The sequence below is a fragment of the Puma concolor genome, chromosome A2 (genome assembly GCF_028749965.1).
Source record: "Puma concolor isolate L17-30 chromosome A2, mPumCon1.1.hap2, whole genome shotgun sequence".
Lineage (NCBI taxonomy): Eukaryota > Metazoa > Chordata > Mammalia > Carnivora > Felidae > Puma > Puma concolor.
The window spans coordinates 154,064,528-154,088,094 of record NC_141668.1 but is presented as its reverse complement, the minus strand read 5'-3'; the positions used below and the strand labels follow the sequence as shown (position 1 = coordinate 154,088,094).

The window sequence follows — 23,567 nt, the reverse complement described above, 5'->3', positions numbered from 1 at the left end:
TGGCCTAATGCCCTGTCCCAGTAGCCAAGGCTCTGAAGAAAGTAGGCAGCAGCCCCAAATGTTTGCATTTATTATAAACAAAGGTGCAGACCCTAGGCTCTCAAACACATCAACAGGCACAAAGCTAAGACAGATCTGGTGAGATATTAACAGAGGAACGGGGAACACCGAGGTATTCGTGTCTGGGCCAGAGCAGCCACCGAGGCCCCCCCGCACCTTTGGTCCAGACAGCCCCTTGGCCCAGGTGTCCCAGGTGCCAAGACACACTGTGGACTCGGGTTTGGGAGCTGGATGTTCTGTTGAAGCTGGTGACGGGAGAAGCAGGGACTATCAGAGGTCAGACTGTGGGCCAGTTTTCCTCCAGGACTCAGGGGTCTCAGCCTCACAACAACTATCATACACACTTTGAAACAGAAAACAGGCAAAATGTTTGGCTAAAAAGGAAATAACACTGCAGGGAGGACACCTGAGTGTGCCGGTGGACAGAGGCTACCCTGCCTACCTGTGATGGGGGTCATGGCCAGCCAGGGCAGCCAGAACTGTGGGTGGATATAGCCCTCTGGGCAGTGCCAGGAAGAATGCAGGGACCATCCAGTCAGACAGTGGTCGGGGACGGGTGGGGCTCTGCCTGAAGTGTTTTGATCTCAGGAGGCTGCCCACCCTCCACTGGGCACAGCACAGGATCTGGGGACTATGGGACATCTGCTGAAAGGATTAAAACCCAACTTAGCCAGGTCCCAAACCTCACCCACAGGCCTGCATCATAGCTCTGGTTCTCTGAAGAGTCCCCCACGCCCTGGGGAACAGGCCATGGCCTCAAGCAGTGGCTAGCCGCTCCACCGAAACTGGAACATATATGCACGCTGCCCACGGAAAGCTGTACTATCCTAGCATGACACAAGCCCCACCTGGTCTCCCTGGGGTGGTATGGAAAAGAACTCACCCCAGTCTTTGAATTTTGTTTGAGATTTCAAAAGAGCACGATTTCAAGTGAGGAAGAGAACAAAGTAGGGTCCCAGCAACTCTGGCAAGGACTGCTTCCCACCACGTCAGCATGACAAGAAGTCTCGTGTACAAACAGGACTCACGCACCACGCACGGGGAGAAAAGGACCATGCCTGCGTACCCAGTCTCACGCGCGCGCACACACACACGTACACACACATGGTGGCAGCCCCAGATGCAGGGACATGCTCAGGGGGCTGCCTTCGGGGGGTCCATGTAGGCTGGGTTGTAAGGAGGCTGGGTGGCAGGGTAGGGCATGGCCGCACCTCCTGAAAATAGAGAGGACACTGGTTGGTTATGAGCACGGGGGCTGCAGTGTGAGGGGGCAGAGGCAGGAGATTTAGGGGGTTCAGGAAGGGTTAGAGCTGGAAGAGCTGGTACTCACCGGCCAATGTCTCATGGTAAGCCGGGGGGCCCAACGGCTGGGCGGGGTAAGGTGGTGGGTACTGTGTCGGGTAGGGTGCCGCTGGCATCCCTGGCTGCGGGGGCATGGGGTGATAGCCCTGGTACGTCGGTCCGGGGTAGCTGGGCGGCACACTTGGAGGCTGAGGGTAAGGGGTGTGTACCACGGTGGTGGCCGTGGTGGTGGTCACAACCGCTGCAAAGAGAATCCCAGTCAGGACCACTGCCACCCCTCACTCGGGCTTAACCAAGCCAGGGCGCCGCTCAGCTCCCCTTGCCGCCTGGGGTCTGCACCCCATACACCAAGGGTCACGGCGGGGTGGGGAGGGGGCGGGCGTGCTTACGACGTGGCCGGCGGCACATCTTGTAGAGATAGCAGCAGGAGCAGGTGAAACAGATGATGACGGTGACGACAGAGAGCACAAAGATGGTCAGGCCGATGGCTACGGTTGCCCCAAACCTGCCAAAGAGCCGATCATGACCCAGGGCCTCTCGCCCCTGCCCAGGACAGAGTCCACACCCCACCATTCCCAGGGGCACCCCTCTTGCCAGAGGAGACTCTGGGCGACACAGAGCAACATCTAGGTTGTGTAGCTTGAACCTCTTTCAGAATCCGTTTCCTCACGTGTAAAATGGGGTTTGTCTTATGAGTCTGTATAAAGCACCCAAGGTCTACCCCTCTTGCCCCGCCCGAGGAGCACGGCAGGGAGTTCTTCCGGCGCCTCCCCACCATACACCCGTCTTGGCCACCTCCGCCTAGTCAGCAGACGGTTATCGAGCACATGCCACAAACCAGAAACTCAGCAGTGGGTGAGACAGACCCGCCCTTGGCCTCCGGAAGCCCACAGCCCAGTGCAGGAGGCAGATGTTGAAGGTAAAATGACTGTGGAAGCACAAGGGACAAAGATGGGGAGAAATTCCAGGAGAGCCGAGGTCAGTGTGGCCAGAAGCGTGAGGAGAGGCACACAGAGAACACAGACTCAGCACTGGCCCCGGAGTAGGGCTGCTGGCCTCCCGGAGTGACAGTGAGCCTGCTGGATGCCAAGCACTGTACCAGTGGGTGGGCTCCTGCACTCTGGCCAGTATTGCAGGCCGGTGAACAATGAAACAGGTAGACGATATGGGCGTGCTGGAGGTAATCTTGCCTTCCGGAAGGGCCTGATGCCGGGCCCTCAGCAAGGACCACAACAGAGTGGAGGGGCTTTAAGAAAGAAGAGTTTTGGGCAGGAAGGTCACTAAAATTGACTTTCAAGGGCAGACAGAGACCCTTGTTCTCCTCCACAGGTGCCAAGGGACCAAGCTCTATTCTAAGAAAATGTACATGCTTGCTGACTGCACCTAAAACATGGAAGGAGCAGGGTGCCTGGGTGGCTCAGTCGGTTGAGCGTCCAACTCCTGATTTCAGCTCAGGTTATGATCCCAGGGTTGTGAGATCGAGCCTTATGTCAGGCTCCATGCTGAGCACGGATCCTGGTTCAGATTCTCTCTCTCTCCGCCCCCCACCCCGTCCCCTCCCCTCTACCCCACTCGCACTCTCTCTCTCTCTAAAATTAAAAATTAAAAAACATAGAAAGAGGGGCACCTGACTGGCTCAGTTGGTAGAGCATGAGACTCTTGATCTCAAGCCGCACACTGGGCATGGAGACTACTTCAAAAACAATTTTTTTTAATTAAAAAATAAAACTTGGAAGAAGCTTGGCGAGCTGTTAGGGCCTCTGCCTCTACTGAAGACCCAGGGGAAGGCTGTGACTCCACCCCGCCCTGCCCGGACCTGGGGGGAGAAGCTGCCCCTCACAGTCCGGAGGGGCAGCACCACCTCAGCAGGGCCCCTCACAGCCCAGGGACAGGTGAAGAACAGACCTTTCATGCTCTGGACTCCAAAATACACAACCGCATTTGCAAAGCAGGAACCACTGGCCACTGTGCCGGCCCCTCACCTTCCCCTGACTCACAAGCTCCTCCCAGGCCCTCTGCTGCCCCCAAGGAATGGAGAGAAAGAAACACACACACACACACACACACACACACACACACACACAGTATGGCGCCCAAGCTCACCCCATGTTAGCCTCTGCCTTCACTCCAGGGCAGCCAGGAGCCCTGGACTTCCCCTCTTTCCATCATGGGCCACTCAGTTTCAATCTCCTCCCCTTTCGAGGAAAAGGAAAGCAGATCTTGGCCCTCCCCTATCCCTGACGTCAGTGGCAGGAAGAGCAACACAGAGCTCTTAAAGACACAGCAAGGCCCAGCTGCACCAGAGGGGCCAGGAGCAGGCAGGGAAGCCAAGTGTTCAGGTGGGTCCTCCCAGAGTTGTGTCCCCAGCCTCACGTGCCCCGACCTGGCCTCTCACCAAGGCTATCCATCCGTCCTCCTGCCGAGACGCTGCCATGGGATCTGAGATGCCCTGAGTGCCCAAGCCACACTCCTGCTCGGCCCCAACTCAGCCCACCAGCCCCGTTCCAGCTGTCCTCCTTGATGGGTACCTTCAGTGATCTAGGCCCACCAGCAACCCCCAGGGCCTCCTGGATGACACACGAATCCCCTCAGCACCCCCTCTCCCACCAGCACATGTTCCAAGCCAGTAGCCTACCTTGCCAGGATGATGTAAGTGCCTTCTCAAGTGCCCCTGGCCAACCTGCCAGGTCTGATCATGTCACTCCTGCTCAAAAGCCTGCTATGGCTCCTATAGCTCTCAGGATCACACAGGAATTCGATTTATAATCTACTTGTTAAACTGTATCTGGGGCACCTGGCTGGCTCAGTCAGTATAGCACATGACTCTTGATCTTGGGTTGTGAGTTTGAGCTCCACATTGCGTGTAGAGATTACTTAAAAGTAAAAAAATTGGCGTGCCTGGGTGGCTTAGTCAGTGAAGAATCTGACTCTTGATTTCGGCTCAGGTCATAATCTCACAGTTTGTGAGATTTAGCCTGGCCCAGGGCCCCATGCGGACAGCACGAAGCCTACCTGGGATTCTCTCTCTCCTTTCTGCCTCGCCCCTGTTTGCACGTGCTCATGCATGCACGTTTCTTCTCTTAAATAAACTTAAAAAAAAAAAAAAAAAAAAAGCTCAGATATTTTAATAGATATAAATAAATAAAATATTTTTTAAAATTTTATTTTAAAAAAATTTGGGGGCACCTGGGTGGCTCAGTCGGTCAAGCATCCAACTTCAGCTCAGGTCATGATCTCATGGCTCATGGGTTCGAGCCGCACATCAGGCTTTGTGCTGACAGCTCAGATTCTGTGTCTCCCTCTTTCTCTGCAACTCCTCCACTCGCACTCTGTCTCTCTCTCTCTCTCAAAAATAAATGAACATTAAAAAAAATTTTTTTTTGAGAGAGAGAGAGCATAAGTGGGGGAGGGGCAGAGAGGGAGGGTGACAGAGGATTTGAAGCAGGGTCTATGCTGACAGCAGAGAGCCTGATGTGGGGGCTCAAACTCACAAATGGTGAGACCATGACCTGAGCTGAAGTAGAATGCTTAACTGAGTCATCCAGGCACCCCTAAATTTTCTTTTAGAGAGAGAGAGCATGGACAAGGGAGAGGGGCAGAAGGGGTGAGAGAGAGACAGAGAGAGAGAGAGAATCCTAAGGAGGCTCCACGTTCTGCACTGAGCCCAACACAGGGCTCGATCCCACAATCCTGGGATCATGACCTGAGCTGAAATTAAGAGCCAGATGCTGAAATGACAGCCAGCCAGGTGCCCCCCCCACCAAAAAAAAAAGTCTTAAAAAAATTTAAAAATTAAAAAGAGATAAATTATGTGTATCTATTTGTACTTATCTGTACATATATTATAGTTTACAAAAAAGGGGGGGGGTATCTAGGATTTGTCTCACCAGATAGTAAAACTTACAATAAGACAAATTTTAATCTTTAATTAATAAAGTCTAAATAAAATAAAACTTGTGTGGTCTGGGGCTCCCACCTTACCTTGTTCTCTGTGCTCTGGCCACATCACCTTCCTTTCAGCTTTGCAAAGCCCCATACTGTATCTTACCTCAGGGCCTTTGCACATGCAGTGCCTCCTGCCTGGTCCACTCTTCTCTTTGTCTCACCCCCATGTAATTAATTTCTGTTCACCTTTCAGAACTCAGCTCAAAATATTATTTCATCAGGAACACTTCCCCTGACCATACAGATAAGTTCAGGTAAGAACTTCCTGTCTACCTCAGTTTATAAACACTCAGTGTGAGCATTTGATTAACATGTACCTTGCCTCCAGCCCGTGGATTCACAGAGGTACAGACTGCACCTGTTTTGGGCCATCACTGTAACTCCAGTGACTATCATACAATAAGTGTTCAATAAGTATCTAATGAATGAAAAACTCACTCAGGGACCCAGGGGCAGCACCTCGTAGGACAGCAAGGCATGATGTTCTGGGGAAGGGTAATATTTGAGGGGTGGTTGCAGTGTGGCAGGGGTCTGTGGTACCAATGGCCACAGTTCCAGTTGAACCATGCCTCTGAGAGGAAGGAATGATATTCCCAAGGTTGGGGCTACCTCCCAGATCAAAGACACCCAAGGGCAAGTTCAAAAAATAGAGTCAGCCCAGGCGGGGAGCAGGTGGGGCTGAACTGGGGGGTCCCAGAAGGCCAAAGACTCCCAATGTTCAGACTGGGGAAAGGCCATCTCTGGAGCAGGGACACCAGCACTTTCACCATGATGCTGGCAAGACAGGGGACTGGCCATGACACAGTGGGTGTGAGAGCTGCAGAAAGGATGCTGGGAGGGCCAGGACAGGTGCACCACTGCCTCATCTCACCTCAAGGACCTGTATGCCTTTCCCACAAACTGTCACAGCAGAGTCAGGATGGAGGGTCAGCAGCAGCCTGCCTGGGGTCTGAAGCCATGCATCCTACCAGTCAGGTGCCTAAAAACATGCCAATCCTGCCTGACCATCCCATGAGTAGCAAGGGACTGGGAAGGGACAATGAAATCAGGATCCAAAAGAACCATGACAGAGGAGCAAGGAAGCTTTGGGGAGGGAACAAGCCAAAAAGGGACACAGCCACTGACCATTCAATAGGGCAGGATGGGGCTCACCTACCAAAGGTGGGGAGCAGGCAGAAGACTTGGGCCAACTCCAGGCCCATGGATAACATGGCCACACCACAGGGAGCACAGTGCCACATTCTGGGAAGATATCACCCATCCACGTTGTGACAGGCAGAAATAGTCTCATCTGGGTCCCTGTGCTCTGGGCTGGTGCCTCATTCTTGGGGAACCCAAGGAGTCACTCACAGAGGCAGACAAGGGGTTTTTCCTTCTATCGAGGCTTCCCTGGAGCTCCCAGCCATGGCCTGGGCAGTATGTGCCGGACCCACCAAGGAGCCCACACTCCAGTGGATAAACAGCACCCTTGGCCGAGGGGGCAGCACACAGATGCCCACCTGAGAGAATGGACAGGCAGCCACCTGAGGGCATTCACAGAAGTGTCGTTGGTGACCGTGCCCTTTTACCTGCCCGGTACCTGCTTCCCAAGCCCGAAACCTTTATTAAGACAGGTGTCATGTGAGACACAGGGGCTCTGGTAAGAAAGCAGAGAAGAGACGGGGCAGAGCAGGGTGGGGGCAAGTCAACAGCATTACTGTCAGCACTTCTCAGTGGGCAGCACATCTGGGGCAGGAGGCATGAAGGGCACAGGCAGGGCAGGAGGCACAGGCACCCCCACCAGGCAAGTAGTGTGCACGCTGCAGCGTGTGGCCCCACTTACCAGTTCCGTGACTGGTGCACACCTCAAGGAGCGACAGGTGCTCTTGGGCTCGTCCCAGTCACCTCCCTAACTGCCTGCCACAAGCCCCAGCAGTCATTCCTCCCATGCCCCTCAGGGACCTTGTTCTGCAGCGTCCCCTCTGTCCCCTTTCCCACCCTAAGTCTCCACCAGCACCAAAGAAGCCCTTCTTCACCCTGACTCCTCCTCCAACTCCTGTCTTACTCCTCACTGGTTCACAGCCAGATAGCTCCCTGAAGCTGTCTACACTCACTTCACCCTACCCATTTCCAACTCACTCTTCAATCCACTGCACTGAACGGCTCCTGCCACAGGTGCCATGGCCTCTGTGGTATGGCATCCACATTTCTCAATACCCCACGGACCGGGCGTCTTCCTCTTTCCTCCCACTTTTCTGAACCCTCCCGCTTAGCTCCTCCTGAGGCCATTCTTCAAACGTTGCTGACCCTCAGATTCAGTCCTCAACACACTCCTGCCACCCAACCTGAGCCCTTCACCCCAAACCCACTCCTTGTCCCACATCCTCTCACAGGGCCAGACCTCTGGCCCTGTCAACAGAGACCAGCTTCCCCCACCCCTCCCTAGCGCAGCTGCTGAATGCCCGTCTCCAGCCTCATAGCACCCCACCAAAGCCAGTCTCCCTCTGGCCTCCCAACACCTTGGACTGGGAAGCCATGGCTGCCTCCCACTAGCCACCTGCCACCCCGTCCCTGCCTGCTGCCTTCATCCTCCATAGAGCAGCCAGAGTGGTCTTCCTAAAACACCATTCAGACGAGCACTGCCCAGAACCCCATGCTGCCTGCTGTCCTCAGGACAAGGCCCACCCCTGGGCTGCCCCCGGCCCACACTGGCTAGACATCAGAACATCCTGTGGGGCCATCTGAAAGCCCACAGTTCTGGGACTCAACAGTGGAAGGGCATTCCCTGGATGTGGAGGGAGGGGCTCATCGAGGCGTCAGTCCCCAGTCAGCCAAGGGGGCAGGATCAGCCAGCAGATGGGAGTACAGAGGCCGGGCCCTGGGCACTGAGGAGGGACCACAGGCTGCACTTCTCCCCTCCCCACTCCCAGGTGCCCCGTCTGATTCCACATCCACCCAGGTCCACAGGGCAGGATGGGGCAGGCAAGCACCTGGACCCCCGTGCAAGCCCTGAGCCCAAAGTCTCTTCCTCCTAAGGGGCAACCAGGCCTGGGCAGATCTTCTCCCAAAAGGGGCTTCTAGATCCACCAGGGCAGGGGCAGGCGGCACGTGGAACAGTCCCCACCAGGAAAACGCACCAGTGGCTGCACGCTTACTCCATCTGCATGAAACGTGTGTCACAACACCTGGTCATGGTGGCAACAAGACATAGCAGGAAACTGGCCGAGGGAACTGAGCTTTCAAAGATTGGGTTGTTCCCTGGCCCCCTGACAGAAGGGCCCTGACACAGCAACCATAACTCACAAGCCCAGACACGGGGACTGGGTGTCATCGGTTGTCCCAGCATCTTCACCGCGCTCCATCATTACCTCACCACCGTGCACCTGCACCACCATCGCCCACCGCCATCACCCCGTCACCTCTTCACCCATCACTGTCGCCCCGTCACCACCATTGCCCTGAGACCATCACCACCATCACTGTATCACCATCGCCACCAAAGCCCCACCGTGTCACCACCATTGCCCCGTCACCGTCACGATCACACCATCCCTGTCACCACCGTCACCATCATGCTCTCCCTATCACCTAGGTCAACATGGACCCCTACCCTTGGCCTTTCAACTGCCAACCATAGTCCTCCCATTCCTAAGTACGATGATTGAGGACACAACTTTCCAACATGAGGAGCAAGGGACCTGGTGGTCAGTCTCTGGGGCTAGTCACTACAATGACTCTGTGGCATCCCAGTCCCCCCAGCCCTCACTCTAGCCCGCTAAGCCCCTTGTCATCTTGGCCAGGAAGATGCACGCAGCCTGCAGGTTCTATTTACCCTGACATGGGGTCGCTGTCCAAGCTGGAACGGAACCTCAGCGCCGAGCCCAGCTGCTCCAGTGGCTCTATATCAGTGGACACGCTGCAAAGAGGAAAACTCACAGTTAATACATCCGAGCCCCACCCAACATACCAGGAACAAATGCTACCTTAGTGCACACACACAACATGCACGAAAGCCAGTCCTGTACGGGGCCAGCGAGTAGCCCTGATGGCCTCCTGAGCATGACTATCACACACACCAGGATCTCAGGCTAGAATGCCACACATTCTTCTTTTTTTTTTTTTTAAATTTTTTTAATGTTTATTTTATTTTTGAGACAGAGAGAGAGAGAGAGAGAGAGAGAGAGAGAGAGAGAGGGAGGGGCAGAGAGAGAGGGAGACAGAATCTGAAGCAGGCTCCAGGCTCTGAGTTGTCAGCACAGAGCCTGACACAGGGCTCAAACCCATCAACCATGAGATCATAACCCGACGCTTAACTGACTGAGCCACCCAGGCGCTCCCACACATTTTTCTCAAGTGCACATGGAAACGTTCTCCAGTACAGACCACAGGTAAGGCCTGGCAGGCTCAATAGATTTGAAAAGATTGGTATCATACAAAGTATCTTTTCGAACCACAATGCTGCTAAGCTAGAAATCAGCAAAGGAAGATTACCATGTCACAAAGTTAAAAAAGAAATGGTAGGGGCTCAGTAAAGCGTCCAACTCCCGATTTCCGCTCAGGTCACCATCTCACAGTTTCGTGAGTTTGAGCCCTGCGTCAGGATCTGCACTGACAGTGTGGAGCTTACTTGTGATTCTCTCTCTCTCCCTCTCTCTCTGCCCCTCCCCTGCTCGTGCTCTGTCTCTCTCAAAATAAAAAAAAATTTTTTTAAGAAAATTATTAATGAATTACTGTTAATTGTGCTAAATGTACTATTGATACAGTGATTATATTTCTTTACAAAGGACTCATTTGTATAGATAAAAACTAACATTTGAGGAGAAATTTTTATGATGGTTTAATTTTTATTTTGTTTTAAAATAATGAGGAAAAGGGGCACCTGGATGGCTCAGTTGGTTGAGCGTCCGACTTCAGCTCAGGTCATGATCTCACAGTTTGTGAGTTTGAGCCCCGCGTTGGGCTCTGTGCTGACAGTTCAGAGCCTGGAGCCTGCTTCGGATTCTGTGTCTCCCTCTCTCTCTGCCCCTCCCCCACTCACACTCTGTCTCTATCAAAAAATGAATAAACGTTAAAAAATTAAGTAATTAATTAATTAATGAGAAAAAAAGTGGTGGAAAGTGTATGGTCAGAGTGTGGGTAACTATGGAAGCAGGTCATGGATGTGGAGTTATTATTCTCTTGTTTTTGTATATATTGAAACTTTCCAAAATTAAATGTAGAACAAAATTCAAAAGCATGAGGAACAACTACACCCTAAATTTGAAGGAAAACTGAAGCTGAGGAGAAAATACTTTTAAAAAATCAGAGAGCAAGGGCTCCTGGCTGGCTCAGTCAAAAAAGCATGCAACTCTTGATCTCCAGGTCATGGGCTCAAGCCCCAGGTCGGGTATAGAGATTACTCAAATAAATAAAACTTAAAAAAAAGAATCAGTATGTAGGCTTTGGTGAGCAATAACAGAGCAGAGGATGCCAAGCTGGTGTGTGGAAGGCTGGAAAGAGAGACCCAGGGAAGCTAACCCGGCATCTGAGGCCCTGTTGCTCCCGAGGGCACTAGCCAACTTCAGAGGGGCAGCTGAGGGGCTGAATGGAGATTGGACTCAGAGCCCACCAAGTGACGATGATTCTCTGATGATTCCCACCAACTGGGGATGAGACCTAAAAAGCTGCACCCCAAGAATAAGGGAGAAAGTGAGCAGAGAGCTGAGCTGCTAATCCTCTTGGCCTCTGCAGTTAGGCCAAGGTGGTCTGAGAGTGCCGTGTCCCTGCAAAAGCAAGACTTCTCCTCAGAAGTCCTGAGCTCCAAATTTCTACAGTCAATTTTGCAAATGTAATGTTAGGCACACATTACAAAATTTTCAGAAACACTAGGACACTAGACAACATGAATACAAGACCAAAGAGAAAGGGACACGTGGGTGGCTCAGCTAAGTGTCCGACTTTGGCTCAGGTCACGATCTCATGGTTCGTGGGTTTGAGCCCTGCATTGGGCTCTGTGCTGACAGCTCAGAGCCTGGAGCCTGCTTCAGGTTCTGTGTCTCCTTCTCTTTCTGTCCCTCACCTGCTCACGCTCTGTCTCTCTTTGTCTGTCTCTGTCTCTGTCTCTGTCTCTCTCTCTGTCTCTCTCTCTCTCTCTCTCAAAAATAAACAAACAGGAGCACCTGGGTGGCTCAGTTGGTTGACTGTCTGACTTTGGCTCGGGCCATGATCTCCTGGTTCGTGGCTCTGAGCCCCACATCAGGCTCTGTGCTGACAGCTTGGAGCCTGGAGCCTGCCTCAGATTCTGTGTCTCTGTCTCTCTCTGCTCATGCTTTCTCTCTCTCAAAAATAAATAAACATTAAAAAAATTAAAAAATAAATAAAAATAAAAAATAAATGGGGCGCCTGGGTGGCTCAGTCGGTTAAGCATTTGACTTCGGCTCAGGTCATGATCTCGCGGTCTGTGAGTTCAAGCCCCGCATCAGGCTCTGTGCTGACCGCTCAGAGCCTGGAGCCTGTTTCAGATTCTGTGTCTCCCTCTCTCTCTGACCCTCCCCCGTTCATGCTTTGTCTCTCTCTGTCTCAAAAATAAACGTTAAGAAAAATTTTTTAAAAATAAATAAATACTTAGCTTCTTTAAAAAATATATATAAAAAATAAAATAAAAAATAAATAAACAATCATTGGGGCACCTGGGTGGCTCAGTTGGTTAAGTGTCTGACTTCAGCTCAGGTCATGATCTCATGGTTCATGAGTTTGAGCCCCATGCTGAGCTATGTGCTGACAGCTCAGAGCCTGGAGCTGCTTCGGATTCTGTGTCTCCTCTCTCTCTGTCCCTCCCCTGCTCGTACTCTGTCTCTCTCTCTCTCTCTCTCAAAAATAAACAGGGGCGCCTAGGTGGCTCAGTCGGTTGAGTGTCCAACTTTGGCTCAGGTCATGATCTTGCAGTTCATGGGTTCAAGCCCCACATCAGGCTCTGTGCTGACAACTTGGAGCCTGGAGCCTGCTTCAGATTCTGTCTCCCAGTCCTGCCACTCCTCTGTCTCTCTCTCAAAAATAAACATTAAAAAAAAAAAAATTTTTTTTTAAGTAGTCAGAAAAACCATATTGCTTGCAAAGGAGCAATCATTAAACTGTCAACTGGTTTCTCAACAGAAATAATAGACAACAGAAGACAATGGAACGGGGTGCCTGGCTGGCTCAGTCGGAGGGGTATGCAATGACTCTTAGTGTTGTTGTTGTTTTTTTTTAATGTTTATTTATTTTTGAAAGAGAGAGGGAGAGTGCGAGTGGGGGAGGGGGAGAAAAGTGAGGGGGACCCAGAATCCGAAGCAGGCTCCAGGCTCTGAGCTGTCAGCACAGAGCCCAATGCGGGGCTCTAATTCACAAACTGTGAGATCATGACTTGAGCCAAAGTCAGACACTTAACCAACTGAGCTACCCAGGCGCCCCAGTATGCAATGACTCTTGACCTCAGGGTCATAAGTTTGATCCCCATGATGGGTGTAGAGATTGCTAAAAAAGTAAATAAACGTAAAAAAAAAAAAAAAGAATGGAATGAAAGCTTTAAAGTGCTGAGAGAAGTTAGTAGCTGCCAACCTAGAAATCTATAACCAGGAAAAATATACTTTGAGGAGGAAGGTGAAATAACGACATTTTCAGAGAAACAAAAACCAAGAAAATTTGACACCAGCATACCTGCATGAAGGCAGAAGGAACATGATCTCAGTTGAGGCTTAAAGATGCAGGAAGCAATAAGAAGCAGCGAGAAGATAAAGATATGGATAAATGTAAATAAATATTCACTGTCTTGTATGGAAACCAATTTGACAATAAATTTCATATTGAAATAAATAAATATTCACTGTCAAAAACAATTAAAATACTGTCTTTGAGGCTTACAATGGTTATACAAGAGATAAAGAGGGACATTACATATGATAAGATGAACAATTCATCAGAAAGTCAAACCAACCCTAAATATGTATGCACCTAATAACAAAGCATCAGAACTCATGAAGCAAATATTGACAGAACTCAAACAACAAACATATCTGTGGTCTCCAGTAATCAATAAAGCAAACAGACAAAACCAAAAGGCAGAAAAGAACTAAACACTATTATCAACCAACTTGACATGACACTTATAAAGCACTATACCCAACAACTGCAGAATATACCATTTTTCAGGTTCATATGAAACATTTACCAAGGTACAGTATAGGTTGGGTCATAAAATGAGTCACAATAAATCTCAAAAGACTTAAATCTTTTTTTTTTTTTTTCAACGTTTTTTATTTATTTTTGGGACAGAGAGAAACAGAGCATGAACGGGGGAGGGGCAGAGAGAGAGGGAGACACAGCATTGGAAACAGGCTCCAGGCTCCGAGCCATCAGCCCAGAGCCCGACACGGGGCTCGAACTCACGGACCGCGAGATCGTGACCTGGCTGAAGTCGGACGCTTAACCGACTGCGCCACCCAGGCGCCCCTCAAAAGACTTAAATCTTAAAAGAAAACAACACAATGAGGTATCACCACACATTCACCAAAATTACTGAAATTAAAACCTAGGCAATAGCAATGATCTAGATCTTGACTGAGATATTATATGTGAGAAGTATACATTTATTAAAACTCATCAAACTGAAACATTCAGACCTGTGCATTTTGCTGTATGTGATTATAGCTCAATTTTTAAAAATGACTTACAATGCCAAGTTTAGAGAGGATGTATAGAAAACTGGGACTCTCATACATGGCTGGCAAGAGTGTAAATGGTACAGTGTTGGAAAACTGGAAGTATCTGCCAGTATCTGGAAGCTGAACACATGCACCAATGACTCAGCAATTTTACTCCAAGATATTTACCCAAAAGAAATATGTTCCTTCGAAATTTGTATTTATTTAAATAATCTCTGTCCCCAATGTGGGGCTCAAACTCATGACCCTAAGATCAACAGTCACATGCTCCTCCAACTGAGCCAGCCAGGCACCCCAGAAATATGTTCCTTTTTTTTTTTTTTTATGTTTTATTTATTTTTGAGGGAGAGAGAGAGACAGAGTACGAACAGGGGAGGGGCAGAGAGAGAGGGAGACACAGAACCTGTAAAGCAGGCTCTAGGCTCTGAGCCATCAGCACAGAGCCCGATGTGGGACTTGAACTCCTGAACCATGAGATCATGACTTGAGCCAAGTCAGAAGCTCAACCAACTGAGCCACTCAGGCGCCCTGAAATATGTTCCTTTTAAAAGGCACCAAAGAGGGGCACCTGGGTGGCTCAGTCGGTTAAGCATCTGACTTCGGCTCAGGTCATGATCTCACAGTTCTTGGGTTCAAACCCCGCATCATGCTGAGAGTTCAGAGCCTGGAGAATGCTTCCGATTCTGTGTCTCCCTCTCTTTCTGTCCCTCCCCTGTTTGTGCTCTGTCTCTGTCTCTCAAAAGTGAATAAATGTTAAAAAAAAAAAAAAAAACTTAAAAAAATAATAAATAAATAAATGGCGCCAAATATTTGCCTAGGTGGCCCAATTGGTTGGGTGTCTGACTTCAGCTCAGGTCATGATCTCAAGGTCCATGGGTTCAAGCCCGCGCCAGGCTCTGTGCTTTAGATTCTGTGTCTCCCTCTCTCTCTGCCCCTCCCCCACTCACACTCTGTTTCTCTCTCTCAAAAATAAATAAACGGGGTGCCTGGGTGGCTCAGTCGGTTAAGTGTCCGACTTTGGCTCAGGTCATGATCTCGTGGTCTGTGAGTTCAAGCCCCGCATCGGGCTCTGTGCTGACAGCTCAGAGCCTGGAGCCTGCTTCGGATTCTGTGTCTCCCTCTCTCTCTGACCATCCCCCGTTCATGCTTTGTCTCTCTCTGTCTCAAAAATAAATAAACGTTTAATAAATAAATAAATAAATAAATAAATAAATAAACGTTGGAAACAGAATTTTTTTAAGGCACCAAAGGTTTGTGAAAAAGAGTTCTTAATATCACTATTAGAATGGGGGGGGGGGAAGAATAGCAGAAGCCTAGTCTAATAAAAGGTGTCTTAAAAAAAAAAAAAAAAAAAAAAACTACAGCAGGAGAGCCTGGGTGGCTCAGTCAGTTGAGCATCCATCTTTGCTCAGGTCATGATCTCGCAGTTTGTGAGTTTGAGCCTCGCGTCAGGCTCGTTGCTGTCAGCAGAAAGGCTGCTTCAGATCTTCTGTTCCCCAACTTCCCGCCACCCCCCCCACCCCCAGCTCTGCCCCTCCCCCACTAACACTCTCTCTTCTCAAAAATAAATAAACATTAAAAGCCACACACATACAAAACTACAGCAAACATTTTTTAACCAGGAAATGATGAAAGCTTTCCCTCTGGAACCAGAAACAAGAATGCTACCTATCACCACTTTCAATCATCATTGTACTGGAGATCCTAGCCAGTGTAATAAAACAAGAAAAATTAATTAAAAGTATAAGAATTGGAATGGAAAAAATAAGACATTAACTGTACATGATGTGACTATTTTTGTAGAAAATTCTAAAGAAATTTCAATTAAAATCACTCAAATTAATAAGTAAATTTAGTAAAGTTTCTGGATACAAGGTCAATTTATTAAAATTTATTACCTTTGTATCAATACATAATGAGAATTTTAAACTATACTACTTACAGTACTATGAAAAAGACTGAGGCACCTGGATGGCTCAGTTGGTTAAGCATCCGACTTTGGTTCAGATCATGATCCCACAGTTTGTGGGTTCAAGCCCCATGTGGGGCTCTATGCTGACAGCTCAGAGCCTGGAGCCTGCTTTGAATTCTGTGTCTCCTTCTCTCTCTCTGTCCCCCTCCCACTTGTGCAATCTCTCTCTCTCTCTCTCTCTCTCAAAAATAAATAAATGAACTTAAAAGATTTTTTTTTTTAAAGAGTAATTACCTAGGAGAAAGTACAGATGCAGGAAAACTATTTGACAAAATTCAAGATCCCTTCATGACTAAAAGTCCAAGCAAACTAGAAATAGAAAGCAACTTCCTCATTCTGATAAGAGGCACCAATGAAAAAGCTACAGCTAGCATCATACTTAACACTGAATGTTTTCTTCCTAAATTGAGACCCAGAAAGAGATATCTGCTCTCATCACTTCTATTCAACATTGCACTGGAGGTCTCAGCCTGTGCAATGAGGCAAGAAGGAGCAAAAGCAATACAGAGTATAAAAGAAATAAACAGTAGAAGAAAAAAATGGAATAAAAACAAACCAAAACAATATGGTAAGTTAAAAAGAAAGAAGTACAGAATGAATAGGAGAGAGACCAATAAAAAGCACAAAATAAGATGGCAAATATAATCCCAGTACAATATTACACTAAATTTAAATGAAATGCTCCTGTATTTTAAAAAATTACTGGAATGGATATCTTTAAAAAAGACACATGCATAAATGTAAGGACACCAAAAGGTTGGAAGTAATCTTCAGGTGTGGCTGGCAGTGTATGCAGCCTGGTGTCACCATTCCCAAGAGCACTTTCTTATTCAGTAATTACATACATCTCACTAACCTGGCAATTTGCTCCCATGCACACTTCCAAAAAATTCTCACATGGTTCCATAAAAGGAGATAGGAAGTACAGGAGGATGCCCATCACAATTATCTAGGATAGCAAGCTTAGGACTCAGACCAAAGAGAACGACACCACAGGGGTGGGCACAGGCCGGATGTACACAATGCAACATGATGGGTCTTACAGACGCTGTGCTGAATGCAAAAGGTAAAAGAGTTCATTGTACCCACAAAACAATGTACATTTTGCAAAGCACAAAGTGGCTCTCTGCCCCTCTCTCCCACTTGTACTCTCTCGCTCTCAAATAAAATTAAAAAAAATAGGGGCGTCTGGGTAGCTCAGTCATTTAAAGCATGTGACTTTGACTCAGGTCATGATCGCACAATTTGTGAATTTGAGCCCTCATCAGGCTTTCTGCTGTCAGCACAGAGCCTGTTTTGGATCCTCTGTTTCCCTCTCTCTGCCCCTTCCATGCTGGCACACACATGCACATGCACACAGGCACGCATGCGCTCTCTCTCTCTCAAAATAAATAAATAAACTTAAAAACAAATGGGTGGGAGGGGCTCAGTGGCTCAGGGGCTCAGCCCCTGAGTGGCTCAGTCAGTTAAGGTTAAGCTCCGACTTCGGTTCAGGTCATGATCTCATGGTTGGTGGGTTCGAGCCCTGTGTCAGGCTCCGTGCTGACAGCTAAGAGCTTGGGAGCCTGCTTTGGATTCTGTGTCTCCCTCTCTTTCTCTGCCCCTCCCCTGCTTGCACTCTGTCTCTCTCACTCTTTCTCTCAAAAATAAATAAACATAAAAATTTTTTTTTTTTTTAAATAAATAGGGGCACCTGGGTGGCTCGTCAGTTAAAGGTCCGACTTCAGCTCAGGTAATGATCTCAAGGTTTGTGAGTTTGAGTCCCATGTCGGGCTCTTTGCTGTCAGCCAGAGCCCCCTTCCGATCCACTGTCCCTGTCTCTCTCTGACCCTCCCCCACTTGTGCAAGCGTGCATGTGCATGCACTCGGTCTCTCTCAAAAATAAATAAACGTGGGGTGCCTGGGTGGCTCAGTCGGTTGGGTAACCAACTTCACTCAGGTCATGATCTCACAGATTGTGAGTTCAAGCCCTGCATCGGGCTCTATGCTAACAGCTCAGAGCCTGGAACCTGCTTCGGATTCTGTGTCTCCCTCTCTCTCTGCCCCTCCCCCACTCACGTTCTCTCTCTCTCTCTCTCTCTCTCTCTCTCTCTCTCTCTCCAAGAGTAAATAAACATTAAAAATTTTTTTTTAATTAAAAAAACATAAAAAAATAAAAATACAAATAAATGAATAAACTTTTAAAAATAAAAAATAAATTAAAAAATTAATTTAATTTAATTTAATTTAATTTATAAATAAATAAATAAAACCCAAACCATGAAAAGGACATACACACTGGTAGCCTATGGAGTGAGAGGGAAATGGAATGGTCATGTGAGATTAAAGTAAATATGTAAGATGACAGGGGCTGGTCTTGCCCAAACTGATGATAATCAACCTGCCATGAGCTGAGAAGTTTGACCATCTCAACCGTTTCTATACCTGCGACCAAACATAAAACACAGATGTGGCAAAGGGAGACCTTGGGACCAGCCCATGAAACAGCCTAAACCGAGATGCAATGCAAATCCAGGGGCCAGACCAAGAGGACACAGGCACGGCGCAGTGAGACGTGCCTTCCAGGGCCCACAGGATGATACCTACACAAATCACATACAATCCTCCACCAGGTGCATGCACGAACTGTGGGGTACACTCACACCAAGGCATGCACCTTGCTGGTACAGGTACACATCCAGGTACATACCCGGGGTGAGCCACAGGGCCAGCTGAGGCCACCAGCCCCGAGAAACCTGCTCAGCCCAAGGCTGAGTGAGGTGGGTGAGCTGCAGTCCTCTAGGGTCGCAGGGAAAGGGGCAAGGGGCTAAGTGAGCAAGCTCTGGGGAGCTCAGCCCAGAACAGGGGCACCCCACCCCCACCCCCACCCCTGGTCCAGTGCTCTACCACCTCGAGGGGGCTGAGAGGCCGGAGGGGCAGGGCTATTTCCCTTTCATGTACACTCCTGCTCGGGGCAGGCTCAGGCCTCCCCCACTGCAACCACCGGGCACCCACCTGGCCTCAGGCACAGAACACTTTTCCTCATCCCACACAAATTTCTTCAGCACATCAGAGCAGCAGTATTGTTTGTAACAGGTGCCACAGCAGAAATCAGGACAGGACTCAGGGAAGAGGATGCGTCCACGGGAAGCCACACACACTTCACTGTGGACTGGAGCAGAGAAACACACTTGTTAATCTGTGGCCACAGGGCCAGGCCTCATGCCAGATCTCAGCCATGTCCTGGCTAGCACAGCCCCTTTCCCAGCACTGCCAGCAGGCACAAGCATCTGGGCCATCTGTGAACCATCCTAGTCATTGGCCACCTCTAGCCGAAGCCCCTGTCAGCCTTGCCCTCTTCCCTGTCCCACAGCAGAGCACCTAACCAGCCCCCTTCCCTCCCCCACCGGCCACTTGCCTTCTGATAGAAGATTGACCCTTCTAAGTGGGAGTTTGACTGGGCTACTTCCTGCTCTCGGACCATCCCTGGTCTCTACTGCCTCAGGATCAAGTCCAGAGTCCACAAAACAGGGTTTGGACTGCAAAAGGCCTTGACGGTCACTCCAGCTTTCCAACTCTACCCACATTCTGACTATATTCTTCATGCCTGCTTCCCATTCCCCACCTTCAAATCTACTCATCCTACAAGGCCTCACTCCAGGCCCCCTCCTCCAGAAACTGCCCAAGCCCAGCAATCACAGAGCTGAACAGTAATACCCCCAACTAGCTGCTGGGGCCCAGGCACTGGACCAACTAGTTCTCAATCCTTATTCCCTCTCCTCACCTGGGCCTGGGCCCCTGCTAGACACTGGACTGCAGGGGCCTGGCCCTCACAGACCACACGACAGGCTGTCTCCAGACCAACTCCCCATTGGCTACAGTTACACCCACCATATAAGAGTCTGTGAAACAATTAGCCCTGGGCTAGGGCTGCAGCGGGTGCCTAGAAAATGTTTATGCTCTCAGTGACCAGGGCTCCGAGGCAGTGGCACCACTAGGAGTCCCTGAACCATTACAAGGCTCCCAAGCAAAACTGGGATCTAAGGATATTCCCCCAGGCTGGGGTATAGACAACACTTCACTGTACCAGGCCATGCTGAGAGGACCTGGCTGACAAGTGTGGGAAGTGACCAGGGCTTTGAGAGACCACAAGCCTTGCAAACTTCCAGGAAGATGCTATAGCCAAATGTTCCCATGCATCCTGAGGCTATATTAGCAGAGACCTAGTGTCCACCAGCAGGAGGGGGCAGTCCCGGATCGTGCCTGGGCAGACCCCCACTTCGAACACCCAATCCAGTAAGGCCCAGATGACTGTGGTAGCTGATAAACCATGAAGTGTGGCTACTTCACCTGGAAACAGTGCTGACACAGCACCTGGAACCCAGAGACCCAGAGTGGCCAGGGCCCCGGGGCAGCGTGCAGTGTCTGGAGACCATGTACAGAGCAAGGCCCACAGAAAGAGGCACTGAGTGGCCTCCCTGAGAAGAGATAACTAGGAATGGGATGGGGCGGGGGAGGGGTGCTCTGCTCTTGGCAGGTTCAGGCAGAACCCTGCTCTGGGCAAAGCTGCAGGCCAGAGGAGCTGACCACTACCAGGCCCACCCTGGTAGTAGGTAGGATAGTAGGTATGGTCAGCATGGCCCATGCTACTGGGTTACTCGGGTGAGCCACCTCCAGCAGGGTCTTTACAGCCTTTACAGTCACGGCCCAGCCTCCAAGCTGGGACTGAAGACACAACGCTGACGCTGTCTGGGCCAAGAGCCCATGACACAAATGCTCTTCTGGGCCCCAGACACTTCCCAGTGGAGGAGGCTTCCCAGATCTCACTGGACCAGGGACCTGGGCTCCATCTTCTCACTTTCCCACCTCAGGTCCCCACATTCATCTCAGCCCCCAGGAAATAAAGCCCTTCTCCTGGAGGAAGCCACTCACCCCAGAGGGATCATCCGCTTCCTCTGGCTGGGCAAGGGGTTGTTCCAATTCCTACCCCTAAAAGGCCCCCAGCCTGGCCTCCTCCGCCTGTGAATCATCCGTCTACGGTCAACACACACACAGTGATGTTTCCTCCAACCCCAGGGAGACCGGCCTCAACCGGGCAGGGGCTTCCACCCAGCAAACAGAGCCCAAGGGAAAGCCTCTGATGGAGGGGCCAGGCCTCCCTGCTGCCACCACCCTAGGCTAAGGACTGGCGGGGACTCCTACCCCAGCCCCTGGGGACCCAATCCCTTGTAACACGTGAGGGAGCACAGACCCCACCACCACCACCACCATTCCTGGGCAGAGCAATGGTGGCAACTTCCTAGGGTCTGGGCAGTGTCAGTTCAGACTGGGAGGGGTGCTGCGGTGGAGGTCAGGTCAGTCCTGAGGGTTGGCTGACTGCCTCGCGGTTAATGGGGTGCGGGACACTGTGGGGATGGTGTTGCCTGGGCTCACGCCAGGGGCGCACGGACGTGGCTGCCCCGCTCCCCTGCACACTGTCCCCGCCCGGGACAAACTGCCCCCACCCCCAAAGGCTCACCACCTGGAGGCGGCGGGAGCAGCAGCAGCAGCAGGAGGATCCGTGGCCCGGGGACACGCGCAGCCATAGCTGGGTGGCGGACGGACAGAAGAACAGACGGACAGAAGAAACAGGGGTCGAGGTGCAGCCGCAGCCTCAGCGACCCGTGCGGCCACCGCTTCCTCGCCCCGCCCCGGCGGCCTGTTCCGGGAACCCCGCCCGGAGGAGGGAGCGGAGGGGAGGAGGGCGAGGCGAGGGAAGGGGAGAGGACGCCCCTCCCAGCCTGCCGGCCAGGCCCATGTCCGGGGGCCAAGCAAAAACTATGGCCCGGGGCCGTTTAGGACGCTGACAGGCGCCTGGCGACCACCGACGTTGACTTCTGTGCACGGGATACTTTCCGCTCCCTGCCCCGCTCCCCCTCCACCCCAGCCCCAGTTCCTAGCCCTTGACCCCAAGGGGGTCTCCACTGGAATCTGCATCCTAACACTTGGGAGGCTGGACACAGCCCCTCCCCTCCCCGTGGCCCTGGGCCCTCCCATGCCCCTCATTCTGCATTGGAGGACCAGGTGAGGTGGTGGGGACAGTGCCCAGAGCAGACCTGGGCACACAGTAGGTACTCAATAAATGCCAGTCCCTTCTGCAAGCCTAGCCCATCACCTCACCCACTGGGTTGATACCTCTATCCCTTCAGGCATCCTACCCGCCGCCCCCCCCCCGCCCCCCACCCCTCCCAGCTCAGGGCAAGCCTGCTTCAGATGGCCCGGTCTGAGGATGGGAACTGGGAGCTCCCAGGCACACCAGGCCACCTCCTGGCTCAGGGGGAGTCTGTCTGGGCTTCATCCGTGTCTGCTCCAGACCATATGCTCACACAAGACACCTTGAGATGGGGCAATGGCTAACGGTGGCTCTGCCACCCACTGTGGAGCAGGGGTCTGGGCAGAGCCAGGGAAATCGAGAAGTCTGTTCCAGCTGCTATAACAAAACATCATAGATTTGGGGGCTTGTAAACAACAGTTCTGCCCACTGAGAAGTCCAAGATCAGGCTGCCGGCAGATTCTATGTCTGATGAGAGTTTCCTGGTTCATAGATGATTGTCCTTTCCCTTTGTTTTCACTTGGCAGAAGGGCTCAGGGACCTCTCTGGGGCCTCTTTTATAAGGGCACTAACCCCCATTCATGAGGGCTCCACCCTCAAGATCTAATCACCTCCCAAAGGCCCCACCTCCAAATACCATCACCTTGAGGTTAGAATTTCAACATATGAATTTTACGAGGACACAAGTGTTCGATATATAGTGAGCATTTTTTTACCCAGGGTTTCTGACCTGCCTCCCACCTGCACCAGGCGTATCTAGTACATTATACTCAAGGCAGAAAACATGAAAGGTCACGCTAACGGGGCCCTGGAGCCAGGGCATACATCCTGTGCACCACACCACATGTTTCTCACCTGAGGACAGAGTGAGACCTGAGAGGGCAACCGGGGTTGTCCTCAGTGCAGTTCCCCAGGCCAGCGTGTGAGAGGAGGGAGGAGAGGGCTTGGCCACCACCTGGCCGGGAAGGGCTCCGGGCTCAGCACACGGGGCAGAAGCTGACTATCCCTGGTTAGAATGAGGAGCCCTCCCTGTCCTGCCACGCTGCCTCTGCCCCTCAGCAGCACGGCCTGAAGCTGGACACAGCCCAGGTCCCCCTTCCCCATGCACAACAGACACCACGTGCTCACCTCCACGTCACTGTCCAGCTGTCCTCTGACCCCCCCACCCCATTCCACTCCCTGGGTGTCCAGCCTCTACCTCCCACAGACTTGTCTCTCTTCATAACCCAGTCCTTATCCCCAGCAAACTCCCAAGAGTTGTCCTTTCTTACCTCCTGTCACTTGTCTTTGGCTTTCCTGCTCTGACACCTCCCCCCAATTTCTTCTAGGTGCCTTTCCCCTGGCCTCATCCTCCCTGACATTTTCAGGATCGGGATCCCCGTGCTTGCTCATCCTCCCACACGTCACAGACAAATGCGTGAAACCTTCATGGTGGAGGATGGTGGCGGCTCCATGACCCACCCCGAGCTGTGCATGGATAGGAGGGGCTGGAGGCCAGGAACACCCAGTGGCTGGGAAATCACAGCCATGCATCTGACAGGCATATGCCCATGATGGAGGC

General features: G+C 51.0%; 1 protein-coding gene across 3 annotated transcripts; it reads right to left on the bottom strand.

Moving 5' to 3' along the window:
* Positions 1–53: 53 nt before the first annotated feature.
* SHISA5 (shisa family member 5) lies at positions 54–21,606 on the bottom strand. Of its 3 annotated transcripts, none has more exons than XM_025916452.2 (6): positions 21,434–21,606; positions 18,931–19,087; positions 9,119–9,202; positions 1,752–1,867; positions 1,391–1,603; positions 54–1,274 (listed from the first exon to the last, which is right to left on the bottom strand). In XM_025916452.2, the coding sequence occupies exons 1-6, from the start codon at positions 21,498–21,500 to the stop codon at positions 1,195–1,197; spliced, it is 717 nt and encodes a 238-aa protein (XP_025772237.1). In that variant the 5' UTR covers positions 21,501–21,606; the 3' UTR covers positions 54–1,194. The 3 variants fall into 3 exon arrangements, with proteins under 3 accessions (XP_025772237.1, XP_025772238.1, XP_086554429.1); XM_025916453.2 differs by having other exon boundaries at positions 21,437–21,606; XM_086698303.1 differs by lacking the exons at positions 9,119–9,202; positions 18,931–19,087; positions 21,434–21,606 and adding an exon at positions 3,466–3,611.
* Between the last annotated feature and the right edge of the window lie 1,961 nt (positions 21,607–23,567).